We start from the raw sequence: 13,313 nt of genomic DNA, 5'->3' as shown, positions 1-13,313 counted from the left end.
AAAAACTCGGAGAAGTTCACAAAAATAAAATGGAACTGTGAATAAACACAGAGGGAACAAGTAGTAGCACTTTTGTGCTCATTAAACTTGATACTTAAACCGCAGGAAACTGTAAAATCACGACAGCCTGGCAACTGCACTCATCTCCCTTCTGATAAAATGTTTACAGTGAGCATTTGGCTGCGTTTACCTTCGTATTCTAGTGAGACATCGATGGTATCAGCAGCGTCTCCACCCACCACCTGCTCCACTCTGAGCTTCTGCTGGACCTGCTGCTCCATCTCCAGCCCACTCAGCTTCCTCTCCTCTTCAGTCTCTCTCTTGTTTGAAGAGCACTGGCTTATTCATTCTCTGAAAGATATATTCTTCTTTTTGGGAATCTTGTGTCATTGCAACATTTTAATTCTTGTGTAACGACTCTGCATTGATAATAGAAATAGGCAGAAACATTTTGTTTATTATGAATAATGACTGCTACTTGGGCCTCCAACCACCACTTCCAAAAGCAAATCACCAAATGATCTGCCAAGCTACAAAACCAGTGGTAAGAGTCTGATTTTCATAATGAACTAACCATTTTGGCCTAAACTGACAACAGGCTTCCTTTAGGGTTGAAATTTAGACTTCATACTTTTCTGCTGTCCTCTATGGAAAGGCTGAGTGAAACCATCCAGGTTGGAGAGAAGGACCCAAACATCTGGAGAGGTGGAGAACATGTAAGGATAGAGGTGTCAGAGGGCGACTCAGCAGGGAGATGAGAGCTCCTCCGGCTCCCTGCCGAGGTTGAGTAGGCCATGACATTTCCAATTTGCTCAAATTGATCGCCGGCCAGACCCTCTCTTCCCTGCCCTCCCCATCTGTGGTGAAGCCCATGCCCAGACTGTGGCGTGTTATGATGAATGGGCTAAATGTCAAGGACTTGAAACCCAGCTCAGATCCTCTATAGCTACGCTCCATTTAGTATTCTGCCTCTCCAGCCGTGAGAGAATTTGCCCCTGAGCTCAGGAATGTGATATTCTCTACCCAGAGAATGAACGCGTATGGCAAACGGTCCATATAACATATGTTCATTTATACTATACTGCACCACAATCATTTTTTGGTTTAGTTTCTGCAGTTGAAGGCGTTTTTCTTATTTAGAGCAGACTTCGCACAGCTCCGTCCGGAAACGCTGGGAGTTTGATGCTCTTTGGGACTTTGCTGTTGAGGTTAGTCACAGTCAAGTTGTGACATGGCAGCGCTAAAGGCCAGAATCAGTCGATAAAGAGTTTCGCCTACGCACTGATGAAAACAGTGGCACAAGCTCAAAGAAACTCCTTTGTCGTTAGCTAGCGGGGGATACCTGAGACAAGGTCACACTTAATTACTGAAGCGCACATCAAAGTTTGCCTTTGGAGCCCGTGTCACATTTGTTTATAGGATTAAGTCTCCAGCAAAGCACACCAAGCAAGTCTGTTTTTAAGTCTGACCTTCTGAGAAGCAATGGAGTCATCCTTTCATTAGCGAGGAGGGTGGTACTGCACCTCAATCCCCCGCTCTCTCGTCCTCACTCTATAATTGAAAACTTCTAGGAGCTGGTTCTCACTTTTCACTTGACTCACATCTTTCTGTTCTCAGATCTTTTTAAATTTCACAAGTGTCTGCCACAGGTACTTCTGTAAAAAAAAAAGAAAAAAAAGAAGAGAGATACTCCAGATGAATATCCAGCGCATGACTTAGCTCGGGATGTGATGACAGCGGCATAACCACCTACATCGCAATGAGTTCAAAGAAAATGTAAGCCAGCCAGCTCAGCAAGAATCCTCCTACATCCTAAACACCTCGACGGTAGATGAAACTGCAGGTCATGTTCTGTACAAGAGCTCATCTCTCACTGATATTGTGCTGTCGTTGGGGAAAGTGTACACTGCTGATAATATGAACAAGGACATACAGTACGGCTTTCCCTCGATTCCTCACAGAGATGTTTTTTGAAGGGGGCTGTACAGTAATGAGGCACCTCGCTGTGGCAAAGATGCATCAGAGGCGAGGTGACACTCCTCGACGCTGCTGTTTTTAGCTCATCAGTTGTGTCAGCGCAAAGGTGCTGCTCTCCATACTCCAAATTCACTTGACTTCAGAGCGGTGGTCCTGCTGAGCTTCTCCACGGTGTCAACGCTAACCTGATTTGAGTCTTTGGATGCAGCTCCTCCTGGCACACCACTAAAGAACCGCTGTCTCACACACTCACACGCATTCTCGCTGCATTGCAAATAGAGGAGTGAGTAGAATGTGTGGTTGGAGAGGAGGAGAGTGAAGTGGTTGCACTCGGTGTCATCATCTGACATCATCTGACAGTTTTATATCAAAGTCCGGAGCCAGACGAGAGGAGAAGCTTGAACTCAGGCCCGGTGTCTATTCTTTCTCAATAAGAGACTGTATTTCTATGTCTTTGTTAGAGTTATACATGAATTCAGTTGAAATTGCTTTGTCATATTGCATTTTGTAATTCAGATATGGGTTCAACAGTGACATTCAGCAGTTTCTCCCGTGCAGCTTCAGTGGAAATGCAGGTAAATGGAAAAGGAAGCTGGACCGCACAGAAAACTGAAACTAAAAAGAAATTTAAAAAAGAAAACTGTACTCCAAAGGTATGGTATTCTCATCACAAATTGGCCATTAGTGATACTTATTTTGGATCATTCATATGACCTGAGGTTAACGTTTGCATCTGATCGACTCTACTCTTACAGCATGAAATTGAAATGCTGAGGACAGAGGTCAATATGAAGCTTAGAAGTCTGGATCCAATCTCACTCCCAGGTTCACCCTGGAATTCACAATGGAATCCTCCCTCCCATGTGTGGGTGATTCTTTACAATCTTATATACATTTTTAAGTATTTCTACACTTAGAGCCAAGGTTCTTCACCTTTTTTTCCACTGCAGACTGTTTTTATAATTTAATATTATATTCTGTGTCCAAAAACACAAGTAAACCTTGACACAAGATTCAGAAAAGTGCCCTAAAGGAGAAGTGGGCGAGCATAAATAAATCACAATTCATCTTGTGTATATTATTTTTTCTTATAAACACCAGAGCAACACTCACACTGTGTGTTCTAGTGTCTGTGTATGTGTGAGTGTATGTATGTGTTATTCTTCAGTTACACTATTCAGTAGAGAACAGTTTGATGATGATGAGTGCGAAATAACCTGACTGAATCTATCTAATAATTCTAGAAATCTCACTTTATCTGCTTACATGTCTCTGAAACTCTTCATGTCATTGGCACGTCATGCTCAATATTTATAAACTCATTTATAAACTCACCACAACAGTGCGTTCACTCAGTAACAGCAATTCTGGGTTCTGTGTACTGAGCCAAGCATTAACAAACTCTGAATAAACAGGTGAACATCTCTTACCTCTAGTTTTTCTCTCTGTCACATTGGACGTCAGTAAAGAATTGATAACTGAGACGCTCTCACCTCGCTGTCTTGCCAAATTAGCGTGTGGTTGTCATATATCCATCACTGCCGATCAGAGCGGGAGCTGATTAAAACCTGTGTCTACTGCCGATTGTATCCATTCACATTGCAGACAAAAGCCAGATGTTAGTGGGTGTTAGTGGGTTTTTTTGACCAGTGGAAAAGGGGCTCCAGTAGCTGGTCTTTACTGGCTGCTGCTCCATTACTGCAGGTCACTTTTACATTTTCAGAAAGAAAGCTGCAGCCAGCCTCACCACAGGCCGAGAACAGCCCATTCCAAACAGGCAGGTTTACACTGGGCGCTGCACTAGTCAAGAAAATGTTCTGATGCACATGACTCATGGAGGAATACGACTTATTTATCTGATTAAAGTCATGTAAAAATACTGCTCGACAAGTAACATTTCAACACCTTATCACACTCTGGTCACATGCCATTTGCAGGTCGCTGTAGAGAAAACCCTTCAGGGTTATTATCATACAGTGCCTGTCAGCAGCCATATTGCAAGTGTGGTAAATATGAACTGTAGTGTTTTGACCACATAAACCTGTTTCACTCATGCGCACAGACACAACAATGCTGAAAGGTGGTGACAACAGCTTACCTGAAGTACTGTTGACCTACTTTAGCTGAAAAGCAGCGTATTGTTGTTTAGAGCACGGCGGAGAGAAACGAGGGCGCCGGGTTTAATGTAATTACCACAGAAATAGTCTACAACGCGCTACAGCATGCAATCATTATTGTGGTTCAATCAAAGGCTCGGTACAGGTCTATGTGAATGTGTGTACGTATGTGTTTAGCTTCTATATTTCCCTTCTCTCCATGCAGGAACACTGAATGCCTTCCTAAAGCAGAAGGGCCAAACGACCTCAGAGGGTCCTGTGTGGTTGCTAAGTGGTAACCAAGGTGACCGTTGGAAGCAGGCCAAAGTAAGCATCCACCCGACAGCGTCCTTCCAGGTGAGACCAAAAAGCAGCACTCTTAGTGTGGCCCTTTTATTTTCCTCTCTCTGGGTGTGAACGGTGAACTATTAGTTTCCTCGGGGGTTCGGTTGTTGATGTAGCGCTTCACAAAACCTCAATGTAAGCAAAGAAGTGGACAGGATCCATGGCTATTGAGAAAGCAATATCACTCACACTTTGCCATCAGTAAGCCTACTCTCTGTGAGTAGCGAAAATAGAACTGCAATATTCTCCATCATTTTTACTGCTGCAAAGTAATTATAGCCTCAGCTGCAGTTGTGTGTTTTTTTTTCCTGTTCCCATTCTCACTTCACAAAAAGCTTTTTTACTTTTAAATCTTATGGCATTAAAAACTGAAACAAACACTCACCACCTGCTGTTATTTTTTATAAGGGGCAATTTAGCTTAATTACACTGTGTACTTACTTTTAGAGTTTGTCTTGCTGTGGCACAAATGTTCCTGTTTTTGTGCTCGATCAAGGCTGTACAGGAAAAAATAATATTTGTTTTTCTCTCTCCAGGTGGTACTTGAAGGTGTCCGGGGACCAGGTATTGAAGGAGACATCGCCATCGACGACGTCACGCTGGAGGAAGGGGAGTGTCGAGACCCTCCGCCCAGTGAGTAGCACCACACGCCCACCTCCCGTGCCCTCTCCTCAGACCCCTGCTCTTCCTCGCTGGACGGGCTTCAGATTTACAAGAGGGGATGTAATCTAAGAGGGTTGCCGCCATCGAACCAAACATGTCACGGGGGGGTGGGGGGGGTTGTCATAGCAACAGTGTTGAAATCACATGAGTGATAGCCACGCTGGCTGAGTGGAGCACTGTAATTGCACTGTAGGAACAAACAGAAGGTAAAAAGAGAAAACAGGACATAGAAAATTGCCAATACTGTTCCTGCGATTTATTTCATATTACATATGATTGGAGGAATATTATATCCAGAAGCTTCTCAGACCTGTCCCTTTCACATAGCAGAGATGAATCAGGGTAATCCTATTCGTCATGAGAAATAACCAGGTATTTAGAAGAGAGTCGGTTATCTAGCTCTGCAAGACATATGCTTTTTATTTATTACAAGATTATTATTCTATTTTTCTCATCTGGATCATTTGTGAGTCAAAGCAACAGCATTGTTATAGGTGTGGTCGGCAAGGTGGACGACGTTGTACATTCTACAATGAAATCTCACGTGTTCGCATACAGTATCTCTTGAGGGCTGAACTGATGGAAGATGTTATTCAAGAAGAATGATTCAGAGAAGCTGTTTTAGGATTTGGTCATACAGATAAAATTCAACTAAAGGTGAATCTTCAGTTATTATTTATACACAATAATATACAATCAAATATGTGAGAAAAACCCAATATCAAAGTGTTATTACACAAAAATACCCACCTTCTCTGTTTGCTGACTCACCCCACCGTGTGTTTACAAATCTAAACACAATCTTATTTTTCACTTCCTCCTGATGAGAATTTCTGTCAATTACCAGCCGGCACATGCAGGAACCTACGTCGTCCGATTCCTCGACAACACAGAGTGGGCTGGTGTCATGGCTTTCCAAGCTGAGGTGTTATTTCCTGTCAACTCTGCCACAGAGACATGACACACATTCAGTGCTTCTGTCTGCTGATAGGCGATCAATATCTGTTCTCTCCATGGCCTCGTTTTTATTGTTTTTTACCTGACATGTGAATATGTGGAGTCAAATAGCACTCTGACATCACAGGGTCCTTAAAGGAGCAATTTGCCATTGGGGAAAACGTTGATTAATAGGAAGATCAATATCGGTTTGAAGTGAACCTGGAGCTGGGAGACACTTGTGGTGCTATAAACTGAGCTGCTGTAGCTGGTTCTGTCACATGGACTCAAATAAACCAGTTTTTCTTAATTTATTGTCACAATTGTTGTTGAAATATGCCTTTTTTTATTGTATTTGGTTTCTGAAAACCATATTTTGACCCCCTTCAATACCCAGGGGGCTCCCTACCACTGGTTCTGAAACTGCCCTAAAGCACACTAATTAACACTTTTAATTTTGTTTGTCGAATCTTTATAGAAATGTGGCTTTAGGGGTGTTTGAGTGTTGGAATATTTTTTGTGATTGTGATTGACAGGCAACTAAAATAAACTCCCTGCAGGCCAGTAATTTGTTGTATTGGGCAAAGAAAAAGTCCAAATCCCCACAACTTGTCATTTATTCATTTATTAGTTGTAGTTTTTCTACTAGAGCCAGACAAGCTGTTTCCCAAATGTTATCAAAGGATCAATACATACATCTGCCACAATGGGGACTATTTGTTCAAATGTTTCTGGTTTGTTTATTTCCATTATTTCTGTTTTTGTGTCTGGAAGCAGTTTTGTGTTTTTTTTCTTTTGAGTGTTTAAGAACAACAGATAACTTTCATATCTCCTCTTTTACCTATTTAGATCTCAGCTCTAAGGCTCCATCAACATCCTCCCATATATGGCTGCTATGCATCACCTTGGTGATGACCCTCCTAGAAGGTCAGAGGTGACCCTCCTCTCCGTCACCTCAGAGGCAAATATTCAGACCCACCGTCTGTGAGCTATCCTCGGCATCCAATCACCAAAGATTCATGCATCCTGAAAGCAGCAGGGGTCCGCTGATGGACCGCGGAGGGACCGAAATCAATAAAAGAAAGAAAAAATTGTGATGAAAAAGTTACACAAAAATTAATAAAGAAGTTGCGCTAATTTTTTTAAAGAGACCTCTTTTACAGAAAACACTCCTCGGTGCAGGACTCGGGAGCACGAGCACAAAGACAGGTGGGCAACGAGTGAAGCCTGGACTTTGGTGAAAGACTTCTCATGCGTCGAGGGAGGACAGTTTGTAAAGCACAAGAACTATTTTATGAAGTCATGAAAATATCTTTGGAAGGCAGCGGAATATAAACACTGCTGACTTTTTCAAAAGGAAATAACATTTTCCTTCTAACGAATACACAGAGTCAATCTTTCTCTGTGTATCTTTATCTTCATTTTCTTGCACCAGATGCCAATCCCCCGACACCTGTTTTTCACTCGAGCCTAGCCTCTATCACACCCTGGCATTTCCTTATCTGCTTGGTGCTGTACTGTAGAAAAACAAGGACTCCGGCAACTTTAAGTTCTGTCTGCTTACTCCCCCTGTAGCTGCCTATGTATCTTTTAACACTGTGCTCACGAGTCCAAGTGGCCAACCGACGGAATGGTGGCAGAACAATATATGAAGAGGAAGAATCAGCGAAGGTGTAGACAGCTGGACTGGAGGGCAGAAGAAGGTTCAAGCTTCTGAGTTGAAATAAGAGGAAGAGGTGGAGAGAGGGCAGAGGGAGGAACAGGAGGAACAGGCAGAGAGAGGTCCGATTAGTCAGGCCTGACTCCGACATTCAGTCAGCGGTCCACCTGTGGAGCCGAAGCCACTTTACTTTCTGCCATGAAACAAAGTGCCTTCAGATTACAAACCGAATCGTGAGCCTGGGCGTTAATCAAATTCGAACACATCTCTGTTCATGTTTCCTCTGATGGGCTATTTTCTACATGTTTCTTTTGCCCCACAAGTGCTGATGGGAGGACACGCGTTCAGAGGGGAGTACGGGGGGTCGCGCAACACCTGGATCTTACTGCTGACGATGGGACAGTTGCCAGTGTGTGTGTTTGTATGCGTGCGTGTGTGTGTCTGTGTGTGTGCATGCGCCTAAGCCTATGCCTACGCGTTGTTCAGTGTGAGGGCAGCCGACCGGGTGGTGCTGGCAGACCCCAAGCACAGATTTGGAAACAGTTTGGATCAAAAGCAGCGGCAACGGTGAGAGTGAGAGTGAGGCCCTGGATCTTTTTTGCATAAGGACAGTTTAAGATCATGCAGGAGGATAAAGACACTTTGTTGAATTAATACCCCACTCTCTTCCCATAATTCTCCCTCTCTCTTTTTTTTTTAACAAAAGAAAAGAACAACTGCTGAATAAAACATTGTGTTGTACAGGGAGGAGAGTAGGAACCTTTGGACTGCAGGCTCTTCATTAGGGTGATTGGCCTCGCCCCTGTGCTCCACCATTTATATGGAACAATATGAGAATAAAAGATAATAATGACCATAATAATAGTCATGATATTTTATTACTCTAGCGAGAATGTTTCTCTGCTTTTACACAAACTGTGAAGATTGACTGTGGAAGATCTACCTGAGACCATAACCTTAACCAGCGGGGTTTTTAAAAAATGTATTGTAAAAAAGAGAAAATAAGAAAATGAAAAATTCCGTTCATTGTTGGTTATGACAAATGTTTTGAGGACTTGTGTCTTGTTTCTTATTTTTTCTGTTGAAGATGACTTAACTTCCTTTCTCTTCTTGTTGTCTCCCTTTGCATTGCTGAAGTATCAAAGCCGATGGAAGCATAAGAACCAATTTGGTAACTGTATAACTTGTAAATGTTAAAGAAGCTCTATTCAAAGGTTTATGATAAATGTTTTATGTTGGAGTACAGGAAGCACAACAGTTCAAGGTCTCAACATATAAAATCCATTTCATATTTCTCTGCACATGCGTGACCTACTTTCACAGATTCAGGCTTCTCCACACTCTGGAACGAATTCACACTTAACAGCAAGTTGTTCATTTTTTCCTCGTTAAATTCATATTTATAGTGCGACCACAATGCAAGAGAACACAAAGGGAAGCCGGTCAGTGGATGAGATCTTCATGAATGCTGACGGGACTAAAGGTTCACAGTGTTGTGGTTGTTCAGCGTATGTAGCCTCTTCAGTGGAAGCCTGGGTTCATCCAAGTGGGTCGCGTACATGTGTGAGCATAAAGCTGTGTACAAATAAGTGTGAAAAGAAACTGATACATGTAAAGAAGATAAATATGCGAAGCAAAACAGAGCAGAATGATGAACATTTCAGGGCATCCTTACCATAGCATTATGGTCTGTATGATATTATTACAGAGATGTTGGTATTATATGCTGTCCATTTCTGATTTTAGTAATTTCAGACTTGTTTTTTTTTTTCCATAAGGCCCAGATCAAAATGAATGTAAATGGAGTTCTGGGGAAAGTTGTTTTTTTTTTCTTACAGTCTTACCAGATGTAATGTTTTACTAAAACATATGTTATTTTTACGGGGATGTGCTTTTGATGATGAGAACCTACAGACTGTCCCAGGCTGTTTCAGACACATCAAGAACAGGACGTCCATCCGACCTTGACACGGACTTTGACGCAACTTCCAAAAGTAGAAGTTCAGATAAAATCATCTATTAGCTCTATCACTCTGTAGTATAGTATGATTAAAAGTGCCAAAGTGCCCCGTGTAGTTGTCAGTGTTACTAGAGATGGAGTGTCTTAAGGACGATTTGGGAACTGTTTCTTTTAAAGCCACCCTGAGCACTTGGTCTCCTATTCATGAAATGGGCAATTTACTTTTAAACAAATTGTAAGAATTTACATGACATTATTAAAAGCTATGGTATTTGGTATTGTTGTCAGTGGTTTAAGGGAACAATGTTACATTGGTCACATAACTGCCTTGAGTTTGATTTATTAATCCCAGGAGAGTAATTCATTTCCAGCGTTAGTAGAATTAGATGAAAACATTAATACTGTCTCATATCTGTCCAATAGTTATGAAGCTACCGCCAGTAGACTGTTGGCTAAGCAGTAAACTCTGTTTGAACAAGTGTCTCTCAGTAGCTCCCCGACTGTTCACTAGTTAACACTTTATATCTCTTTTGTTTAATCTGTGCAAAAACTAAAGAGAAAAAACAAAAAAGTCTGCTTGTGGCCAAGAAATAGTCGTGCAATAGTATGTAATGTTTGTAAAACCACATATGTTTGTACATTTTTTGTACAAATTAAATAAATGAGATATAACATGTTAATTTGTCAGCTATAGATTTTGGATTTTCTCATTCTCCGTTAGCTGCATTGGGCCTTCGTGCTAAGCCAGGCTAACTGGTTACTGGTAGATATACATTAAATGTACGGATATAAAAGATATTTGATCTTTTTCTGGATAAGCCAGTTAAATAAGTAAGTATATTCTCTTAATGTCAAACTATTCCCTTTAGCAGTGAGCTAGAACCAAGGGGTGAGCTCACTTGGCTCTCTCCAAAGTTCAAAAAACGTATTTTCCCGCATCTTTAAATCTCGATAATGAACAAGTATTTCAGAAAATATCAAACCACTGCTTTATAATGATGGAGTTTTAAAAAGTATGCAAAACCTCCCCTTCAATTAACATACTAAAAAGATCATTTTTTGTATGGCGTAATTATGTCTGCTTCAGAAAAGATAAAAGACCTCATTTCATCCTGTATTAAAAATGGGGTACATTCATGTACATCTGCAAAATCTTCATCTGTGTGAAGGAAATATTGTTTAATTTTTCCAGAGCCACAACTGAAATTAGACGGCGAAAAGCATCATTATTTGTTTTCATGGTAACACAGCTCCCACTGTAGCGTTGATTTACGTTTCTGTGCAGTTGAAACACGTCAGCCTCAGCCCTGTAGTGCAGCTTACACACTCCTCTCTTCACTGTTAATTGATAACAGTCTTCTAAGCTCCTTCAAAATACAATTGGAAGGGATTAAGACTGTTTGAATATGTAAACATGTGACAGCTTGCTTTCTCACAGTGTTTACTGTACTTCTGTAGCTGTCGAGGTAGCTTTTGATTAGTGTAGGTGCTGGAGCTGAATGCACTCCGAATCTTTTTTTCCAGACGTGATGTTTTTCCCACCAGTACCAACAGTGAATAACCGTTCAGATGTTTCTTACAGCAGCCACAGAATATTTTTTATAGATGTTATAAAAATAAAATTACATCTTCTTTCTGTTTTCCCCTAGACCTCCCATTTCAACATAAAATGTAATAATCTATATTTAATATAAATATATATATAGTTTTGATTCTAAATATTTATAGTATATATTGTCAGTACTGTAATCCAGTACCACTGACTAGTAATAAACACTGCGTTGCTCCAATACAGATTATTAAAGCATAAGAGCAAGCGGAGCATTGAGGTCACGTCACTGCCTTACAACCACTGACTTAATTAGCTGACCATTAATGTCCAATTACAGTTTTCAGATTATTCAATATTGCTAATCATTACAATTAAATTCAAATGTTTCGTTTTATGAAGAATATTTTTTTATTAAGAATTCAATATTTGTCTTTTAAAGTGTGAATACAGATTTTTGCTCCTGACTGAAGGTTGCAGGTTTAAACTCTTCTCTATGAGCCGAGAATGATTCGATAAACAGTAAAACCTTTTACAAATCTGAGGTGAATCAATTATGTGTCATACTTCCTCACTGTGCTCACATAATACATACACCTATATTGATATATACTGAAACTTTGTTATATTGCTATTGATGAAAATTAAATCGCAATGATTAATGTTGTTGTTTTATCTCCCAGCTCTGCATCCAATCAGCAGAGTGTTGCTTTTACAACCTGATAGTTCTCACTATTACTCTGCTGATACATTTTTTCTAAATCATCAATTCCTCAACATCTCAGATGAAACTAAACAGATTTATTGTTGACATCATGATTGCTTTATCTAAGTAGTCATTTCTGAAGCTGTACATGTGATAATGTTTTTATCCTGTTATATTTATACCCTTATATGTAAGTAACTGTACATGAGGTGGACAAAGTTTCAGGTCATCTTCCAAAATGATGCAATCGGATGACACCACCAGAAAGTAAGGCCTGAAAATTTCACTGTGGAATTATAAAAACCCCCAAAAAACAAAAAAAAAGGAAAACTGTACTCTCAGCAAACGCAGAACCTTAAGAAATATGGTGTTTGAGTTGGTAGTATTGCATTGCTATTCATTTTAATGGTCCCAGTGTAAGCTAGAAATTGCCTTTTTTCCTTTGTAGCGCTGCTGAAAACAAACAACACAAATCAATCTTTATTGCATGGAAAAGGCAATAACCATTTGGTGGATGGGAGGAGGGAGGCAGTATATGCTGTGCAGGGTATAGAGACAGGAATGGTGCTTTCCTCTTTGAATGCAGTTTGACCTGCTTCCTTTGTGTGACATAAATATGAATATTGATTCAACTGAAAAGAAAATAACATTGTTGGATACTGTGAGGTCCTGGAATACTGAGGAAACAAACAAGGCCTCGCCTTCAATGCTGTTTCATATTAGATTCTGTTAAAAACAAACAAAAACAGAATGATTTCCTTTGTGCATCGATAACTACATGAATTAATTATGCAGTTGTGCATGAATGTACCCAGTGCTTACATTAACTCCATTAGAATGGAGGTGCTGTAGGATTCAAGAATGGGGTCTGTCAGAGTTAGTGGAGGCTGTAAATTGAACTTAATTGCTGTAACATACAATATGGCGAAATAATTTCCAATGTTCTTTCGTAAATTTGACTAAAACTATCCCTGGGTGTACAAGCATGGCCAGTTGCTATTTGAGAAAGTATAATTTGAATATAAAAACATTGCCTTAATTTCTAAGTGCATGTTGTAATATCATTTAAAAGAACAACTAAACAGGATTTGGGCAAGAAAGTGGAGTTCTGTTCAGTTGTGCAGCTGAACTCAAGCAATTGTATTTTATTAAATGGGTTTTTTAAAGAGGTTCAACTGTAATCGTCACATTTTAGTATTTAACCGCCGGGTAGGGAGTACTTCCAGGGTCTCTAAAAGGAACAGTCCCAACGTGGATATGTTCTCATTTTCTGTTCGACCTACAAGAAGGGCTTTGTCACATTGTGCCATTCATCACCCCCACGAAAAGAGGAAAAAGCATTCAGTTCCACTGGCCTGATATGATTGCAGCTGGTAGCCCTAATTATTACTATACAAATCCAGCTCTCTTGGTATTGATTC

At 40.5% G+C, this 13,313-nt stretch overlaps 1 protein-coding gene across 2 annotated transcripts in view; it reads left to right on the top strand.

Annotated features, from left to right (window-relative positions):
- The window catches only part of LOC109632544 (MAM domain containing glycosylphosphatidylinositol anchor 2a), a 240,666-nt gene extending 230,753 nt beyond the window's left edge, over window positions 1–9,913 (top strand). For both annotated transcript variants that reach the window (XM_020091880.2, XM_069514662.1), the window contains exons 18-20: window positions 4,300–4,430; window positions 4,955–5,051; window positions 6,867–9,913. In XM_020091880.2, coding sequence (XP_019947439.1) covers window positions 4,300–4,430; window positions 4,955–5,051; window positions 6,867–6,955 — 317 coding nt within the window. In that variant the 3' untranslated portion in view covers window positions 6,956–9,913. The remainder of the gene's footprint in view (window positions 1–4,299; window positions 4,431–4,954; window positions 5,052–6,866) is intronic.
- The last annotated feature ends 3,400 nt before the right edge of the window (window positions 9,914–13,313 follow it).

This window comes from Paralichthys olivaceus, chromosome 19, assembly GCF_024713975.1.
Source record: "Paralichthys olivaceus isolate ysfri-2021 chromosome 19, ASM2471397v2, whole genome shotgun sequence".
NCBI lineage: Eukaryota > Metazoa > Chordata > Actinopteri > Pleuronectiformes > Paralichthyidae > Paralichthys > Paralichthys olivaceus.
Note: the sequence above shows the minus strand (reverse complement) of the source record. Positions and strands in the feature narration are given on the sequence as shown.